This window comes from Triticum aestivum, chromosome 2B, assembly GCF_018294505.1.
Source record: "Triticum aestivum cultivar Chinese Spring chromosome 2B, IWGSC CS RefSeq v2.1, whole genome shotgun sequence".
NCBI lineage: Eukaryota > Viridiplantae > Streptophyta > Magnoliopsida > Poales > Poaceae > Triticum > Triticum aestivum.
The window spans coordinates 352,557,185-352,574,707 of record NC_057798.1 but is presented as its reverse complement, the minus strand read 5'-3'; the positions used below and the strand labels follow the sequence as shown (position 1 = coordinate 352,574,707).

The window sequence follows — 17,523 nt, the reverse complement described above, 5'->3', positions numbered from 1 at the left end:
TTTCGTTTTCTGCCAGCAGGTCAAGTACTTGCTCATATCTCGTTTGTTTGCTAGGCTAGCAGGTGGTACTACTCCAGCATGCAACTACACGGTGAATGGTCATTATGACCAAGGCTACTATTTAGCGGATGGCATCGACAACTTCTAATTATGAGACCAGGAAACTTAAGCATTACGCAAAGGCGCAAGAAGCAGAGAGGAAGGGCATTGAGAGAGCATTTGGAGTGATGCAAGCTATGTTTGCAATTGTGTGGGGTCCTGCTCGTTTCTGGAACAAAGATGTGTTGGCAAAAATCATAACATGTTGTGTGATCTCACACAACATGATCATTGTGAAAATGTTGGCATAACCGTTAGGCCTCGCAGGTACACAAACTGCATTCAAGCATTTCTTGAGGCATACCGGAAGATTGAAGACTGGACCTCTCATGATCAGCTGCGTGAGGATCTCATTGAGTCAATGGCAATTAATTGGGAGATAGTGCGTTTATATTTCTTTAAGATCCATTTATTTTTACTTGAACAATTTGCTTCATTGGATTATTTGTTGCATTCAGATTATTTATTAATTTGAACTATTTGTTGCATTTGGATTCTTGGGGGCAGATTCTGGGGAAGCTGTGGAGGGGCCAGATTCTGGGAGGATCGCCAAAAGGATTGGCCCGTGAGAGGAAAAAACATATTTTTCTTATGGAGGCCGCATTATGGCGACACCGTGTTTGCGCACAGCATACACAACCTCCAAAACATTATGGAGTGCGCTCCACACGCGCTATGGGGTCTGTGGATATGCCGACTCTGCTGGAGTTTCTCTTATCCTTTTATGAGAATGCACATCTAATGATCTTTGCGTGGGGCCTTTTTGATATGCAGATGTTCTCACATCACCTACATCCATGGATTTTCTTGTAAAGTATAAGTGTATGCGGGCTAAAATAGACTGAGAATTTGCCTCCCCCTCCCCAAATGACTAGGAGGCCCGGGTCTGCCCACCTTTTAGACAACCCCCGGGCAAATCATCAAACCCCTAGTAAATTGTGGCAAATAATGTAATACCCCTGTGAGTGCCACCGTGTTTAGATCTGTTCCCGTGGATGATGCACTACACCTGTCATTCACTCTCAAACCTAGGCTATGTCGTTCATCAATTCTTTTGCTATCCCTACATTTTGATTGACCAGTACAATGTTTTTGGTATTTCTGCTAGTTTGGAGAATGGAGATAGGATCTGACTAATGAGTGACTTCATTTAGCAAAATTTCTTATGCAAGAATTGACCACAGTAGCTTTTGATTGTGTTGTTTGGAAATGCACTCTGCTGTTTCATGTCTGGTTTGCCGGGGCAAGAATTTGCTGAAGCTTCATATCCACCGACCCTTTCTTTCCCTCATACAATACTTTACACGTGCTATCTGCAGATACTCTTGTCTCAAGAGAAAAACATTCAACAGCTTAATGAGCTTATCGAGAGCCTTCAACGGCAGCTGCTGCACTGCCGTGGTAGCAACAAGACCATTCATACCACTACAATTGCTGCTACCGAAGCAAGTGAGGTGGATGGGCATGAAATCATTGATGATTGATGGTAGATAATCTCTTCCCACGTGGTTCTTTTAATCTAGAATAGCAGCCATGGAATATTATTGTTTAATCAGGCAACAAGTGCTTCACGACTTGCTTCTAATGGAGCGAAGGAACAAATTATGCTTTAGTTTACCGCATTGTATACTTGTACTAAGGCCTTTCCCCACAAGTATTGTAGAGAGCTGTAATTTGTACTTAAGTTTGTTTTAGGCCACGGCCACTAATTCAATTGGAAAGTTACCTGCTCATTTCTTTGTTGTGATGATAAATGGCTGATGCTTCTGCATTGTCATTTTTTATATTATTCTAGCCGTGAATGCATCTCATTCATGTTATAAAGTATAGCCATTGTCACTCTTCGATTACTATGACTAGTTGACCCGTTGCGTCAAATGACGTAGAGAAAATAGTTTCATTTTGCAAGGACATATTCGATATTGGTAGTAGAAAGCCAATGTGTTAAACCATGCTATACTGAAAATATCTTTAGCACGTTCTGAAATCTGAGTTTGAAAAAAAAATCATATTTGTATAACATGTATAGACCAGCTAAGGAAGCAATTTTTTCAGTTGAAAATATGGTTATCATGATGAGAAATCTGAGTTTAAAAAGCATATTTGTTGAAAATATGGTTATCACGATGAGAAATCTGAGTTTAGAAAACATATTTTTATAAGATGTATAGACCAGTTAAGGATGTATTTTTTAGCAGTGTTTGTACCAAACTTTATTTTTCATGTGCATGAAAAAAAACCCTATTTGTGTTGTGCGTATGGAGGCATAGGTATTTGAAAGGCCCATATGCCACCTAGCCCAGTCCACGAATAATGCTGTGTGAGGCCCATCTGGAGTAGAAGATGAAGTGGCAGGGACTGAATCCATCGGAGCCTGTTTATCCCCTTTCCCTCCTCAGTTCCTTGGTTGGGCGAGATAAGCATACTCAACCGGTGAGATTTCTCCTTTCCTTCGATTTGTGATTTCTCTTCATGCATGGATTTAGTTCTCATTTATTCGGATCTTGCATTTCCCCTCTTTCGCGGTGATTTTTACTTAGATCCTGTGCTGTAATTCTCTCCATTTAGGGATGTATACGTATGCGAATAAATCCTTGTAGTTATTCCCGTTGTGCCAAATGGCGGTTGAATCCATGTTCACATTGATTTTTCTCTCTTATTTTAGTTAATTTTAGTTGTGGGCAAGTACATATAGTAACAAATTTAACCCCCTCTCTTTGCAAATAAAAGTTAACCCTCTCTAATAAAGAAAGAATGAAGGCTTATTGTCTACAATGAGATGTACACATACATTTTAATTTGGTAGTATAGAATCTCACTAGAGGGTCATGTGCGCTTTGCCGCGCCGAGAATACATAAGATTGACATGCGGGAAATACAAAAGATCGACATGTGCTGGCAAAAAGGTTGTTTATGAATAGATTCGTTATGCGTGTATGAAGGTAGGCCATGCGGCTCAGAACTTATTGTACCATCTTTGATCCATACTGCACAAGAGCGTCAACTACTTTATTATATACCCATGGGCAATAGGAAATAGTAGAAAACACATTGAAATGCAGAAAAGATAGGGCGCTAATATCCCTGAACAGAACCCCTCAGACCTAAATAGTGGTTGTGTGTTGATTGCCTCAATCATCAGCTGGGCGTCCGACTCAACTACAATGTTGCTGATGCCCCATGCGCATGCAGTGCATCCTGTGCGTGAGCTAGGTGATCTGCAGACCATGTTGAGGTCATTAGAAGAAAGCCCAGCCCTGCTGTCCTGATGCAGGTTTCATGGGACATATAGGGATTTCAGAGACCGGGCTCCATAGGAGCCTTTATTTTGAAAAATTCGAAATTTTCAGTTTCAAAAAATTCTGAATAAAAATACCCATGTATGCAAGGATGTAAGGTGTATGTGTGTAAAATTTCAGAATGAAATACCAACAATTGCGAGCTGCACAAAAAGAACACAATCATGGACTTTGAGGATGAACAGTACATATGCTAAAAAGCCTCAGATTTGTCTTTTTTGTGTAGCTCTCATTTTAACATATTTCGACTGGAAAAATTGCACGCTACATTATGTATCTAGGTATATGTGTATTTCTATTCAGAATTTTCTGAAACTGAAAAGTTCGGATTTTGAAGTTTTCAAATTAAGGTCTCTCCATGAAGCTCGGTCTCCGTTTGGCATTTTTGGTACTAATGGCATCACTTGGCGATATATCTCTTTCAGCCAAAAATGTATATAGAAAGAGCGGTTCAATGTAAAATTTCATTTTCTTAATTCTAGCAATAAATGACTATGGAGTTGCATCAGTTTTGTCTACAGATATGAACTGAATGGATAAGACCAGGAATAATTGAACAAATATTATAACTGCGTGATGTAATTTCTTAGATGATAATCAACAAAACACATTTCCTCTTTTCTTCAAATTTATGTTATAATTAAGTGGTACTTCCTCCGATAAAAAAAAATTGAACTAAAACCACAACACTTTTTTCGGATCAAAAGGAGTACTACTATATGGGATTGTTCCTAAAAAAGAGGAGAATGGCAAAAAAGATGTTTCAGAGCACTAAGCCTGTAGTAGAGAATCAGTCTTACCATCGCTTACCTATCTTGCATGGCAATGGCTTCAGGAAGTTGAGGATTTTCATACCATTTGCATAATGTTGATCCCTGAAGCGACCACGTTCCAATATATAAAATACATTGGTAAGTAAGGCAAGGAAACAGCCTTACAGAATTCAGCATGAAAAATAAATGTATGGGGCGCTGCAGAGGGAATTGGCCTTTGATTATTTACCTTCAAACATATGACATGTCACCCCAATAGGAAGAACACCACTGATCCTCTGCTGGTCATGTCCATATATCATTTAGCATCGGAGCCCTCTGCGTGTTGATTCCATATGGCAACCATTGTTGTGTCTGTACCATATAAACAAAGGCTGACATTAATAAGCCAAATATAACAATTCATATAGCCATCCAGGAACAAATATCCTGTAAATCCGGCGCCGATGGCAGCAGAAAAGGAGGCAGGGGCATCAGGTGTTGTCTTGGTTCTCAGGGCGTTCACACTGCCTCTGTGATTTAGCTATGCCAATGCCTACATAAAGGGAAATGCATCAATCTGTCCCCTATACTGACGTTGAACAATTTAATGATTGTGTAAATCCCAAATCCTTTTTTTAATGGACATTGTAATTCAACTATGAGACTAATATTGCAAACCGTGAGGACTAAAATACCATGAAATGTCAAAAGGCAATCCTATCCAGGAAGAACAGTTGCTGCCATTTTTGTGCTTGAACAAAGAAAAATAAACTACACATACATCACTTTGGCCTTCAGGCCGGTCGGCTAAAATGGCAGGAAGAAGCTAATTAATTTGTGACAAAGAAGGAAATGAAGGAGAGAACATGGAACTCACTGAAGCATTACACAAGCACCACGCCATTGCAGAGCATTGCCAAAATTAATTCACCATACTTCCTAGTACTTCAACCAAACCTGTGGTGACATTTTTTTAGCAATTAGGTCATAGGATGAATTAAAGCATCTTACAAAAAAAGTTGCTTCGATTATCCACATTCTTCTTGGAGCAGCAACTTTATACTACGTTCTTCATCAGCCATGGAATGAATAAGATACGGTACATCTCTTATTTGAACAGTTCGCTAAATCCAAAAAATTAACCATGGAAGAAACTGAACCTGAATAAGCATGAAAGAACCTTCTTTTGCTGCATTTTGTCGCGCGACCAAACTGTATTTGGGCATTGCGCCGCCCTGTCCCTGTTTAGGTGTTGTTATCTCTGGTATTCGCTGAACTGTGAATCTGATCGTAAAACCTGACTCATTATAAGGCCGATCGCTGAACTGTGAATCTGATCGTAAAACCTGACTCATTATAAGGCCGGGGGAATAGCCTGCTATCTAAAAGGGAAACTGAATCCAAAAAATGAAGGACAAAAAAACTCAAGAGAAATAGGATGTATCAGAGATACCTGCCCCCTCCCTCTGTTGAGCTCTTGAGCGGTCCGCCATCTGACGATGGGCACTTTGCTGCTGAGTTTGCCCATCCCAAAGAAGTAGGGCCTCTTGAAGTCCTGAATCTTTATTGCTTGCAGCATGCCTCGAGGAGTCAGCGTTCACTGCTCCTCCTCGGTCTAGGTGTCCGGTGGATAGCGAGCTGCTGCGTAGCGGCGGCGAAGGCCTCACAGAGGGTGGCTCCACGCCAGCGTGAAGGAGAAGTAACAGATGTAGATGACCAGGGAGGATAGCGCCACCACCGGGCGCCGCGTCCTCCGATGAACCACGCCCCTTCGCCCATCGTGGTAGACATCGCCACCAGGTTCGCAGGGGAAGGCGCCGCAGTGGGGTCGCATCGTGGACGGCAGGAGGAGGGGGCGGCCCGCGGCCGACGCTGAGAATGGGAGGAGTAAGAGGAGGTGATAGTGGCGGATGAGGGTGGGATGGGGTTGAACGCCAGACGCGGCGCCGATTTGTCCACGAGGCACCGAGAAACCAGTCTGCATATGCGCCGTCAATGAAGAACCACCCCTTCGAGGAAGAGGCACGGACACCAATAGAGCCCACGGCGGAAGAACGCCGCCACCCAAATCGGAAGAGGAAACAAGTACGAAGAAAAACATAGATGCAGCGCAGGAACAACAACAGCTGACGAACCCCCGCAACCAGATGTCGCCGTGAACACCTCCAGCTACCCAGCAGACCGGACAAGGCCGATTTGAAAGACGAAGCCCCCGGCGGCGCATTCAACTCCCCTCCCCGAGAAAACAGCAAGCGCCCTGCGCAGGGAACACCCCGACGCCCTCACTGCGAAGTGTGAACCGACGCACAACCGTCGCCCACGAAACTCATCGAGAAGCGAGACCGAACGCAGCAGCGAACACGTAAGCAAAAGGCCCATACAATTGCCACGACTCACCTTCGTGCAGGCCCATATACACCTAAGCAGCGTAAAGAATATTAACCATCAGTCTCATGAACCGACTTTCACCAGGAGCTCTCAATTCTTGGGAGCTTAGAAACTGTAGTGATTGAAGATCATGTCGTGTTGAAAATATGTGTATTTTTAAGTAATCTCATGCGCCAAATGACACAGACCCACTAAGCACCATTTGTGCTTTGATTTTCTTTTTCCATTTATCAGTAGTACTATTTGTCTACTACATGCTTCATAAAAGTGTTTTACTATTTGTTTATAATGTGTATATGACTGCTGCCCTTTAATAACCTGATAAAACATGCAAGTACCATTGACCTCTGACATGAGAAGGACAAGTAATATACTTCCGTTACTTTGAAAATGACCTCGGGGCTCAACTCACACATGTCATTAGTGAAGCTCATCGAGACTGAATTCCCTGACTGGCCATTTACATCACCTCCACACTTCTGTTTTTTTTTGACGGGTCCACACTTCTGCTTTTGTTCTTTCAACATGGACTGTTTACATGTGGCACACATTGTTGACGCTTTTCAAATAAGCTAGCATGTGAAAAGTATCAACACCAATATAGTAGAAAAGGCCATCTAGTTACTGAACTGGCCGTGCATGTACATACGCACTGAACGTTCAACGCCACAAACGCCCCAAACATTTTCTCTTCTTCTGCCTCTAATGCGCCCTGATCGATCGCTTTATCAAGATAGATACTGCACCCGAGAACTACTGCCACACCTCATCCATCCATGAGGCTAAACACCCATGTGTGGTTTGAATTTTTTTTCCATTTATCAGTAGATTTAGTTTTGAGCAAGCACATATGGTAACTATTCTAACCCCTCCGTATAAGAAAATTGAACGGAGGCTTGTATAGGGTAACCGAAGTTCAAAAAAAAAGGTGTTCTATGTGCTGGATTTCTGATGATTTAGGTCTTGGAAGACCTGAACAGGCAAGCATAGTATTGCAAGTAAGAAAATGTGAAACATTGCTAATAACGTGCCTCATTTACCAATAAGGGCTTTATTTATTTTATACCAAAGTTTTAGGCAGCTACAGTTTACAATTCGAAAATGGAAACGTAAATACATATGGTTAATGTGGATGCAACAAAGAATTTTTTCTTAGAACAAAAGACTTGGACATGGAGAAACCAGTCTATTCGAATCCAGAACAGTGCATTGTACAGAAGGTATAACAATCTGTAGGATCTGCAAAACCTGATCATCCAGACCACTTCATCTTAGTTCAAACACTATCAATAAAGCTTCATAACATCTTTTCAACAACTCATGAAAAAAAAAGACAATGAAACATGTGTTTTGTATACACATGTCTTTCAAAAGAGTTCCCTAAAAAACCTTGTTTCGCATAACTCTGGCGATGGCCAAGTCCAGGAGCCTTTGGTCGATGAGGACCAGACTAAGCTGACACTCCCATGGTTGCATACATCAACCATGCCCTCCCCGAGTCGGATCTACTCATTCTTAATGCCATTTATAATCACATCTACATACGGGAAAGCATGAGTATAATTGGAAAATGAAGAGACTGGCAAAGGGCCACCGAAACAGAGAAGAGGCATGCCTAAAGCATATTCATGATAATGTAAAAACAAATCAGTTAGTAAGCTCGACAAAACAAATGGCAGTCTGTAACACCATTACACAGTGCAAAGGGACATTAGTTTGCCAGCATTGTTCAGTGATGCAGGGATAAGGGGAACATGATAATATACGCACATTTATAGCCAAAGGTAGACCGTCAGAATAGGTGGAACATGACAAAAATGAGTCGATCAGCAAATGAACCAAGACAACAACACACATAGAAAGATAAACATATTTGTAGCTAGAAACAATGGCATGCAGGGGAAAAGAAGAGCAAACCTTGAGCAGCTGCAAAGAAATGCAGGAGCACAACAAATCGTCCAACCTGCCAAACAAATGTAGGCAGAACTGTTAGACTTAGAACACACGCATAACAGTGCACACGTACGTTGGATCCTTTCACCAATCCATTACAATGTGCGAAAAACATGAATCGCATAGAAGGATGCAATTAGCAGGCCCTGTTGTGGTCCATCGGAAAGTCCACGCAAAAGATCTGTAGTTATAGGACAACAGAGTAGCCACATTTCTAATCCAGTTTGCACAAAAACATGGCTCTTTAGTACCATACTTTTTTACTACATCAACCTGCTTATTTGTATAGAAACATGGCTTTCAGTACCATCCTTTTTTACTATATCAAACTGCTTATTTTCTTTCTAACCGGCACATTGGTCTACTCATCTGAGAAGCAAACAAAGAAGCAAAGTAACAGTGAATTACGAGAGCTAAGAAGCGGAACCAAGCCAAAAAGCAGGATATCCAGAAGAACACACCAAAATGGAGCAGCAGGCAAATGAACTGAGGAAAAAATGGACGGGTCACCGCACAGACATTTTGTCAAACATGTTCAATGCAAACGAACGGCGCGCAGACTAACCTTAACGCGAACAACGCGACAGCGGACGCAGGACGCAGGACAGCATGGGAAGAAATTAATCTGCACATGTAGCAAGCAAGAGGAAGAACACACAAGTCAGTAGGGCGCAGGGAGCGGAGAAAGGACAGGCAAGCAGTAAGAACCAAGGAAGCAAATAAAGATATGGAATACCCCAACCAGCAGCGCTCATCCAAAGCACGAACGCCATTGCAACAGACGAGCACCCCGTGGACGGAGAAGATCAACCAATCGTATCAAGCTGAAAGTGTAGCGGAGTGGAAAGGAGGTAACGTTCGAAGGGGAGGGAAGAGAGAAGGAAAGGGGGACCTCCTATTGCTCGCCTTCTGCGCCGCGCAAGCAAACTGGAAAAAAGTTAGGCCAAAAAACAGCACTCGATCGGGATCGATCTCGTGCCCTCGCGCTTAGAAACAGCGATGCTAAGAGCATCTTCAACTGTTGGCCCAGGGGCGCCTAAAATCGCCGCTTGGGGGTGACCCGGCGTAAAAAATGAGTCTGGGGCCGAGTTGATCCCCAGCCGCCTGTTGGGGAACGTTATATAAAATAAAAAAATTCCTACATTCACCAAGATCCATCTATGAGTTCATCTAGCAACGAGAGAGAGATGCATCTACATACCCTTGTAGATCGCGTGCGGAAGCGTTCAAGAGAACGGGGTTGAGGTAGTCATTCTCGTCGTGATCCTATCACCGGAGATCCTAGCGCCGAACGGACGACACCTCCGCGTTCAACACACGTACTGTCAGCGTGACGTCTCCTCCGTCTTGATCCAGCAAGGGGGAAGGAGAGGTTGATGAAGATCCAGCAGCACGACGGCGTGGTGGTGGATGTAGCAGGACTCCGGCAGGGCTTCGCCAAGCAACTGCGGGAGGAGGAAGAGGTGTAGCAGGGGGAGGGAAGCGCCAAGACTCAGGGTGCGACTGCCCTCCCTCCCCCCTCCTTTATATAGCCCCCCTGGGGGGGCGCCGGCCCTGGAGATGGGAATCTCCCAAGGGGACGGCGGCCAGGGGGGGTGGAGTGCCCCCCAAGGCAAGTGGTGCGCCCCCCCACCCTAGGGTTTCCAACCCTAGGCGCAGGGGGGCCCAAGGGAGGGTCCACCAGCCCACTAGGGGCTGGTTCACCTCCCACTTCAGCCCACGGGGCCCTCCGGGATAGGTGGCCCCACTCGGTGGACCCCCGCGACCCTTCCGGTGGTCCCGGTACAATACTGGGTGACCCCGAAACTTTCCCGATGGCCGAAACAACACTTTCTATATATAATTCTTTACCTTCGAACCATTCCGGAACTCCTCGTGACGTCCGGGATCTCATCCGGGACTCCGAACAACATTCGGTTTGCTGCATACTCATATTCATACCACCCTAGCGTCACCGAACCTTAAGTGTGTAGACCCTACGGGTTCGGGAGACACATAGACATGACCGAGACGGCTCTCCGGTCAATAACCAACAGCGGGATCTGGATACCCATGTTGGCTCCCACATACTCCTCGATGATCTCATCGGATGAACCACGATGTCGAGGATTCAAACAACCCTGTATACTATTCCCTTTGTCAGACGGTATGTTACTTGCCCGAGATTCGATCGTCGGTATCCCAATACCTCGTTCAATCTCGTTGCCGGCAAGTCACTTTACTCGTACCGTAATGCATGATCCCGTGACCAGACACTTGGTCACTTTGAGCTCATTATGATGATGCACTACCGAGTGGGCCCAGTGATACCTCTCCGTAATACGGAGTGACAAATCCCAGTCTTGATCCGTGTCAACCCAACAGACACTTTCGGAGATACCTGTAGTGCACCTTTATAGTCACCCAGTTACGTTGTGATGTTTGGTACACCCAAAGCACTCCTACGGTATCCGGGAGTTACACGATCTCATGGTCTAAGGAAGAGATACTTGACATTGGAAAAGCTCTAGCAAAACGAACTACACGATCTTGTGCTATGCTTAGGATTGGGTCTTGTCCATCACATCATTCTCCTAATGATGTGATCCCGTTATCAACGACATCCAATGTCCATAGTCAGGAAACCATGACTATCTGTTGATCAACGAGCTAGTCAACTAGAGGCTCACTAGGGACATGTTGTGGTCTAAGTATTCACACGTGTACTACGATTTTCGGATAATACAATTATAGCATGAATAAAAGACAACTATCATAAACAAAGAAATATAATAATAATCCTTTTATTATTGCCTCTAGGGCATATTTCCAACAGTCTCCCACTTGCACTAGAGTCAATAATCTAGTTACATTGTGATGAATCGAACACCCATAGAGTTCTGGTGTTGATCATGTTTTGCTCACGGAAGAGGTTTAGTCAACGGATCTGCGACATTCAGATCCGTATGTACTTTGCAAATATCTATATCTCCATCTTGAACGTTTTCACGGATGGAGTTGAAACGACGCTTGATGTGCCTGGTCTTCTTGTGAAACCTGGGCTCCTTGGCAAGGGCAATAGCTCCAGTGTTGTCACAGAAGAGAGTGATCGGCCCCGACGCATTGGGTATGACTCCTAGGTCGGTGATGAACTCCTTCATCCATATTGCTTCATGCGCTGCCTCCGAGGCTGCCATATACTCCGCTTCACATGTAGATCCCGCCACGACACTCTGCTTGCAACTGCACCAGCTTACTGCTCCACGATTCAACATATACATGTATCCGGTTTGTGACTTAGAGTCATTCAGATCTGTGTCGAAGCTAGCGTCGACGTAACCCTTTACGACGAGCTCTTCGTCACCTCCATAAACGAGAAACATATCCTTTGTCCTTTTCAGGTACTTTAGGATATTCTTGACCGCTGTCCAGTGTTCCTTGCCGGGATTACTTTGGTACCTACCTACCAAACTTACGGCAAGGTTTACATCTGGTCTGGTACACAACATGGCATACATAATAGATCCTATGGCTGAGGCATAGGGGATGACACTCATCTCTTCTTTATCTTCTGCCGTGGTCGGGCATTGAGCCGAGCTCAATCTCACACCTTGCAATACAGGCAAGAACCCTTTCTTGGACTGATCCATTTTGAACTTTTTCAAAATCTTATCAAGGTATGTGCTTTGTGAAAGACCTATGAGGCGTCTCGATCTATCCCTATAGATCTTGATGCCTAATATGTAAGCAGCTTCTCCAAGGTCCTTCATTGAAAAACACTTATTCAAGTAGGCCTTAATGCTGTACAAGAATTCTATATCATTTCCCATCAAAAGTATGTCATCTACATATAATATGAGAAATGCTACAGAGCTCCCACTCACTTTCTTGTAAACGCATGCTTCTCCATAAGTCTGCATAAACCCAAACGCTTTGATCATCTCATCGAAGCGAATGTTCCAACTCCGAGATGCTTGCACCAGCCCATAAATGGATCGCTGGAGCTTGCATACTTTGTTAGCATTCTTAGGATCGACAAAACCTTCCGGCTGCATCATATACAGCTCTTCCTTAAGATAACCGTTAAGGAATGCTGTTTTGACGTCCATCTGCCATATCTCATAATCATAGTATGCGGCAATTGCTAACATGATTCGGACGGACTTAAGCTTCGCTACGGGAGAGAAAGTCTCGTTGTAGTCAACCCCTTAAACTTGTCGATAACCATTAGCAACAAGTCGAGCTTTATAGATGGTGACATTACCATCCGTGTCCGTCTTCTTCTTAAAGATCCATTTGTTTTCTATCGCTCGCCGATCATCGGGCAAGTCAGTCAAAGTCCATACTTTGTTTTCATACATGGATTCTATCTCGGACTGCATGGCTTCTAGCCATTTGTTGGAATCTGGACCCGCCATCGCTTCTTCATAGTTCGAAGGTTCACTGTTGTCTAACAACACGATTTCCAGGACAGGGTTGCCATACCACTCTTGTGTGGAACATGTCCTCGTGGACCTACGAAGTTCAGTAGCAACTTGATCCGAAGTACCTTGATCATCATCATTAATTTCCTCTCCAGTCGGTGTAGGCACCACAGGAACATTTTCCTGAGCTGCACTACTTTCCGGTTCAAGAGGTAGTACTTCATCGAGTTCTACTTTCCTCCCACTTACTCCTTTCGAGAGAAACTCTTTTTCCAGAAAGGATCCGTTCTTGGCAACAAAGATCTTGCCTTCGGATCTAAGGTAGAAGGTATACCCAATGGTTTCCTTAGGGTATCCTATGAAGACGCATTTTTCCGACTTGGGTTCGAGCTTTTCAGGTTGAAGTTTCTTGACATAAGCATCGCATCCCCAAACTTTTAGAAATGACAGCTTAGGTTTCTTCCCAAACCATAGTTCATACGGTGTCGTCTCAATGGATTTAGACGGTGCCCTATGTAAAGTGAATGTAGCTGTCTCTAGAGCGTATCCCCAAAATGATAGCGGTAAATCGGTAAGAGACATCATAGATCGCACCATATCTAATAGAGTGCGATTAAGACGTTCGGACACACTGTTACGCTGAGGTGTTCCAGGCGGCGTGAGTTGTGAAACGATTCCACATTTCCTTAAGTGCGTACCAAATTCGTGACTTAAATATTCTCCTCCACGATCCGATCGTAAGAATTTTATCTTTCGGTCACGTTGATTCTCTACTTCATTCTGAAATTCCTTGAACTTTTCAAAGGTCTCAGACTTGTGTTTCATCAAGTAGACATACCCATATCTACTTAAGTCATCAGTGAGAGTGAGAACATAACGATATCCTCCGCGAGCCTCAACGCTCATTGGACCACACACATCAGTATGTATGATTTCCAATAAGTTGGTTGCTCGCTCCATTGTTCCGGAGAACGGAGTCTTGGTCATTTTGCCCATGAGGCATGGTTCGCATGTGTCAAATGATTCATAATCGAGAGACTCTAAAAGTCCATCAGCATGGAGCTTCTTCATGCGCTTGACACCAATGTGACCAAGGCGGCAGTGCCACAAGTATGTGGGACTATCGTTATCAACTTTACATCTTTTGGTATTCACACTATGAATATGTGTAACATTACGTTCGAGATTCATTAAGAATAAACCATTGACCATCGGGGCATGACCATAAAACATATCTCTCATATAAATAGAACAACCATTATTCTCGGATTTAAATGAGTAGCCATCTCGTATTAAACGAGATCCAGATACAATGTTCATGCTCAAACTTGGCACTAAATAACAATTATTGAGGTTCATAACTAATCCCGTGGGTAAATGTAGAGGTAGCGTGCCGACGGCGATCACATCGACCTTGGAACCATTCCCGACGCGCATCGTCACCTCGTCCTTCGCCAGTCTCCGCTTATTCCGCAGCTCCTGCTGTGAGTTACAAATATGAGCAACGGCACCGGTATCAAATACCCAGGAGTTACTACGAGTACTGGTAAGGTACACATCAATTACATGTATATCACATATACCTTTAGTGTTGCCGGCCTTCTTGTCCGCTAAGTATTTGGGGCAGTTCCGCTTCCAGTGACCCTTCCCTTTGCAATAAAAGCACTCAGTCTCAGGCTTGGGTCCATTCTTTGACTTCTTCCCGGCAACTGGCTTACCGGGCGCGGCAACATCTTTGCCGTCCTTCTTGAAGTTCTTCTTACCCTTGCCCTTCTTGAACTTAGTGGTCTTATTGACCATCAACACTTGATGTTCTTTCTTGATTTCAACCTCTGCTGACTTCAGCATTGAAAATACTTCAGGAATGGTCTTCACCATCCCCTGCATATTGTAGTTCATCACAAAGCTCTTGTAGCTCGGTGGGAGCGACTGAAGGATTCTGTCAATGACCGCCTCGTCCGGGAGGTTGATCTCCAGCTGGGACAGGCGGTTGTGCAACCCAGACATTTTGAGTATGTGCTCACTGACAGAACTGTTTTCCTCCATCTTACAACTATAGAACTTGTCGGAGACTTCATATCTCTCGACCCGGGCATGAGCTTGAAAAACCATTTTCAGCTCCTCGAACATCTCATATGCTCCGTGTTGCTCAAAACGCTTTTGGAGCCCCGGTTCTAAGCTGTAAAGCATGCCGCACTGAACGAGGGAGTAATCATCAGCACGTGACTGCCAAGCGTTCATAACGTCTTGGTTCTCTGGGATGGGTGCTTCACCTAGCGGTCCTTCTAGGACATATGCTTTCTTGGCTGCTATGAGGATGATCCTCAGGTTCCGGACCCAGTCCGAATAGTTGCTGCCATCATCTTTCAGCTTGGTTTTCTCTAGGAACGCGTTGAAGTTCATGTTGACATGAGCGTTGGCCATTTGATCTACAAGACATATTTTGCAAAGATTTTAGACTAAGTTCATGATAATTAAGTTCATCTAATCAAATTATTTAATGAACTCCCACTCAGATTGACATCCCTCTAGTCATCTAAGTGTTACACGATCCGAGTCGACTAGGCCGTGTCCGATCATCATGTGAGACGGACTAGTCATCATCGGTGAACATCTCCATGTTGATCGTATCTTCCATACGACTCATGTTCGACCTTTCGGTCTCTTGTGTTCCGAGGCCATGTCTGTACATGCTAGGCTCGTCAAGTTAACCCTAAGTGTTTTGCATGTGTAAAACTGTCTTACACCCGTTGTATGTGAACGTAAGGATCTATCACACCCGATCATCACGTGGTGCTTCGAAACGACGAACTTTAGCAACGGTGCACAGTTAGGGGGAACACTTTTTTGAAATTATTATAAGGGATCATCTTATTTACTACCGCCGTTCTAAGTAAACAAGATGCATAAAACATAATAAACATCACATGCAATTATATAAAGTAGTGACATGATATGGCCAATATCATATAGCTCCTTCGATCTCCATCTTCGGGGCTCCATGATCATCTTCGTCACCGGCATGACACCATGGTCTCCATCATCATGATCTCCATCATTGTGCCTCCATGAAGTTGCTCGCCAACTATTACTTCTACTACTATAGCTAACAGTTTAGCAATAAAGTAAAGTAATTACATGGCGTTAAATCAATGACACGCATGTCATACAATAATTAAGACAACTCCTATGGCTCCTGCCGGTTGTCATACTCATCGACATGCAAGTCGTGATTCCTATTACAAGAACATGATCTCATACATCACAATATATCATTCATCATTCATCACAACTTCTGGCCATATCACATCACATGACAATTGCTGCAAAAACAAGTTAGACGTCCTCTAATTGTTGTTGCATCTTTTACGTGGCTGCAATTGGGTTCTAGCAAGAATGTTTTTTACCTACGAATAACCACAACGTGGTGTATAAGTTTTGAAGCGTTCCCACACCACATTCATTCACGATGACCCCTCTTAATAGTGTGGTTTTTCCTATGACTCAAATCGAACCAAAATGAAAACCTTCAAGTTGCCAGGAAAACCACTCCTTTGATCTTTTTGAAATTGGGGGGGGGGGGTGTCGGGGTTATGATCCTGACAATGAGTACTAGGGGTACGAATAAGGGGCAGAGACTAGCTATGGCATAGGTGTAACACCCGGTGTTTAACGAGTTTAGGCCCCTCAGTCGGTGGAGGTAAAAGCCCTACGTCTCGTGCCCTAAGGCTTGCTTTGATTTGATGGATATGGTTACAGAGGTTGAACGTGCCCGACTATGGAGAGGAGTGTGGCTTATATATAGTGCGTTGCAGCCCATGTCTCCCACGCCGCCAAGGCAATTAATGCCATTGAATGAGGCAGTTACTAGTGTAATGGGCCTATACTACATCAGTTACAGGTAACGATAGCTATAACTCTATTTAGTGGATGACTTAGGATTCCTCGACCGTTGCAGCTCCCACGAAGCCTTCCTATCCTGTATGTCTGAGTGGTAGTTCGTCTGCTGAGTGACGTGTAGTTGTCCGAGTGCCGTAGAGCCATCGGAGTGATCCTCCTGATGTATCATCCGAGTGCTGACACGGTCTAGAGACCTACCAATGATGGTTATGGCCTCCCCACTACTGCGGGATGCTGCTAAGGCGACACTACAATCAGAGACCCTTTGACGAAACTGTGTGCGATGCAATAATCGCAAATGGTGATGTAAAAAACCTGTCAAAAAAGGTGCAAAACGTTTGCAATGGTGGATGCATCAAACACGATTCAGAATTTAGTTGCGTGTGCGACGAGGGGCATACGGTTCAGTTCAATGAACTATTTGCGATGAGGCAGAAGAACATAAACGGACAGCCAGATGAAGGCGTCTGCGATATACATCATACTGTTCACTCGAATGAACTGTTTGTGATTAGGCAACACAAAAAACAGTCGGCCAGATCAAGGTGTGTGTGCGATATACGACATATAGTTAACTTGGATGAACTATTTGCATTGAGCCAAGATAACAGAAATGGTTCAACTTAACAAGATGTGTGTGATACGCGGCAAACAGGTCTGTAATCGGAAACATGTGGTAAGACCGATAACAACACAGACGATTCCTGTTAACAAGCCGTGTGTGTT

The 17,523-nt window shown here is 44.1% G+C and overlaps 1 protein-coding gene and 1 long non-coding RNA gene across 9 annotated transcripts in view; one reads left to right on the top strand and one right to left on the bottom strand.

Annotated features, from left to right (window-relative positions):
• LOC123044915 (uncharacterized) overlaps positions 1–1,832 on the top strand; it is an 8,734-nt gene extending 6,902 nt beyond the window's left edge. The window contains exons 3-4 of one of the 3 annotated variants that reach the window (XM_044467798.1): positions 607–779; positions 1,419–1,832. In XM_044467798.1, the coding sequence (XP_044323733.1) occupies positions 607–779; positions 1,419–1,593 (348 nt within the window). In that variant the 3' untranslated portion in view covers positions 1,594–1,832. Of the gene's footprint in view, positions 1–606; positions 780–873; positions 1,207–1,418 lie in introns of those variants that run through there. The other 2 variants (XM_044467799.1, XM_044467800.1) reach the window with 2 other exon arrangements.
• Positions 1,833–2,806: 974 nt separating this feature from the next.
• Positions 2,807–9,543, bottom strand: LOC123044918 (uncharacterized). 6 transcript variants are annotated; one of them, XR_006420731.1, is made up of 6 exons: positions 9,231–9,543; positions 9,060–9,119; positions 5,314–8,504; positions 4,401–5,110; positions 3,204–4,273; positions 2,807–3,086 (listed from the first exon to the last, which is right to left on the bottom strand). It is a non-coding gene; the product is annotated as an uncharacterized lncRNA (long non-coding RNA). The 6 variants fall into 6 exon arrangements; XR_006420729.1 differs by having other exon boundaries at positions 2,807–3,317; positions 4,209–4,273; XR_006420730.1 differs by having other exon boundaries at positions 2,807–4,273; positions 4,401–4,706; positions 5,031–5,110.
• Positions 9,544–17,523: the final 7,980 nt, after the last annotated feature.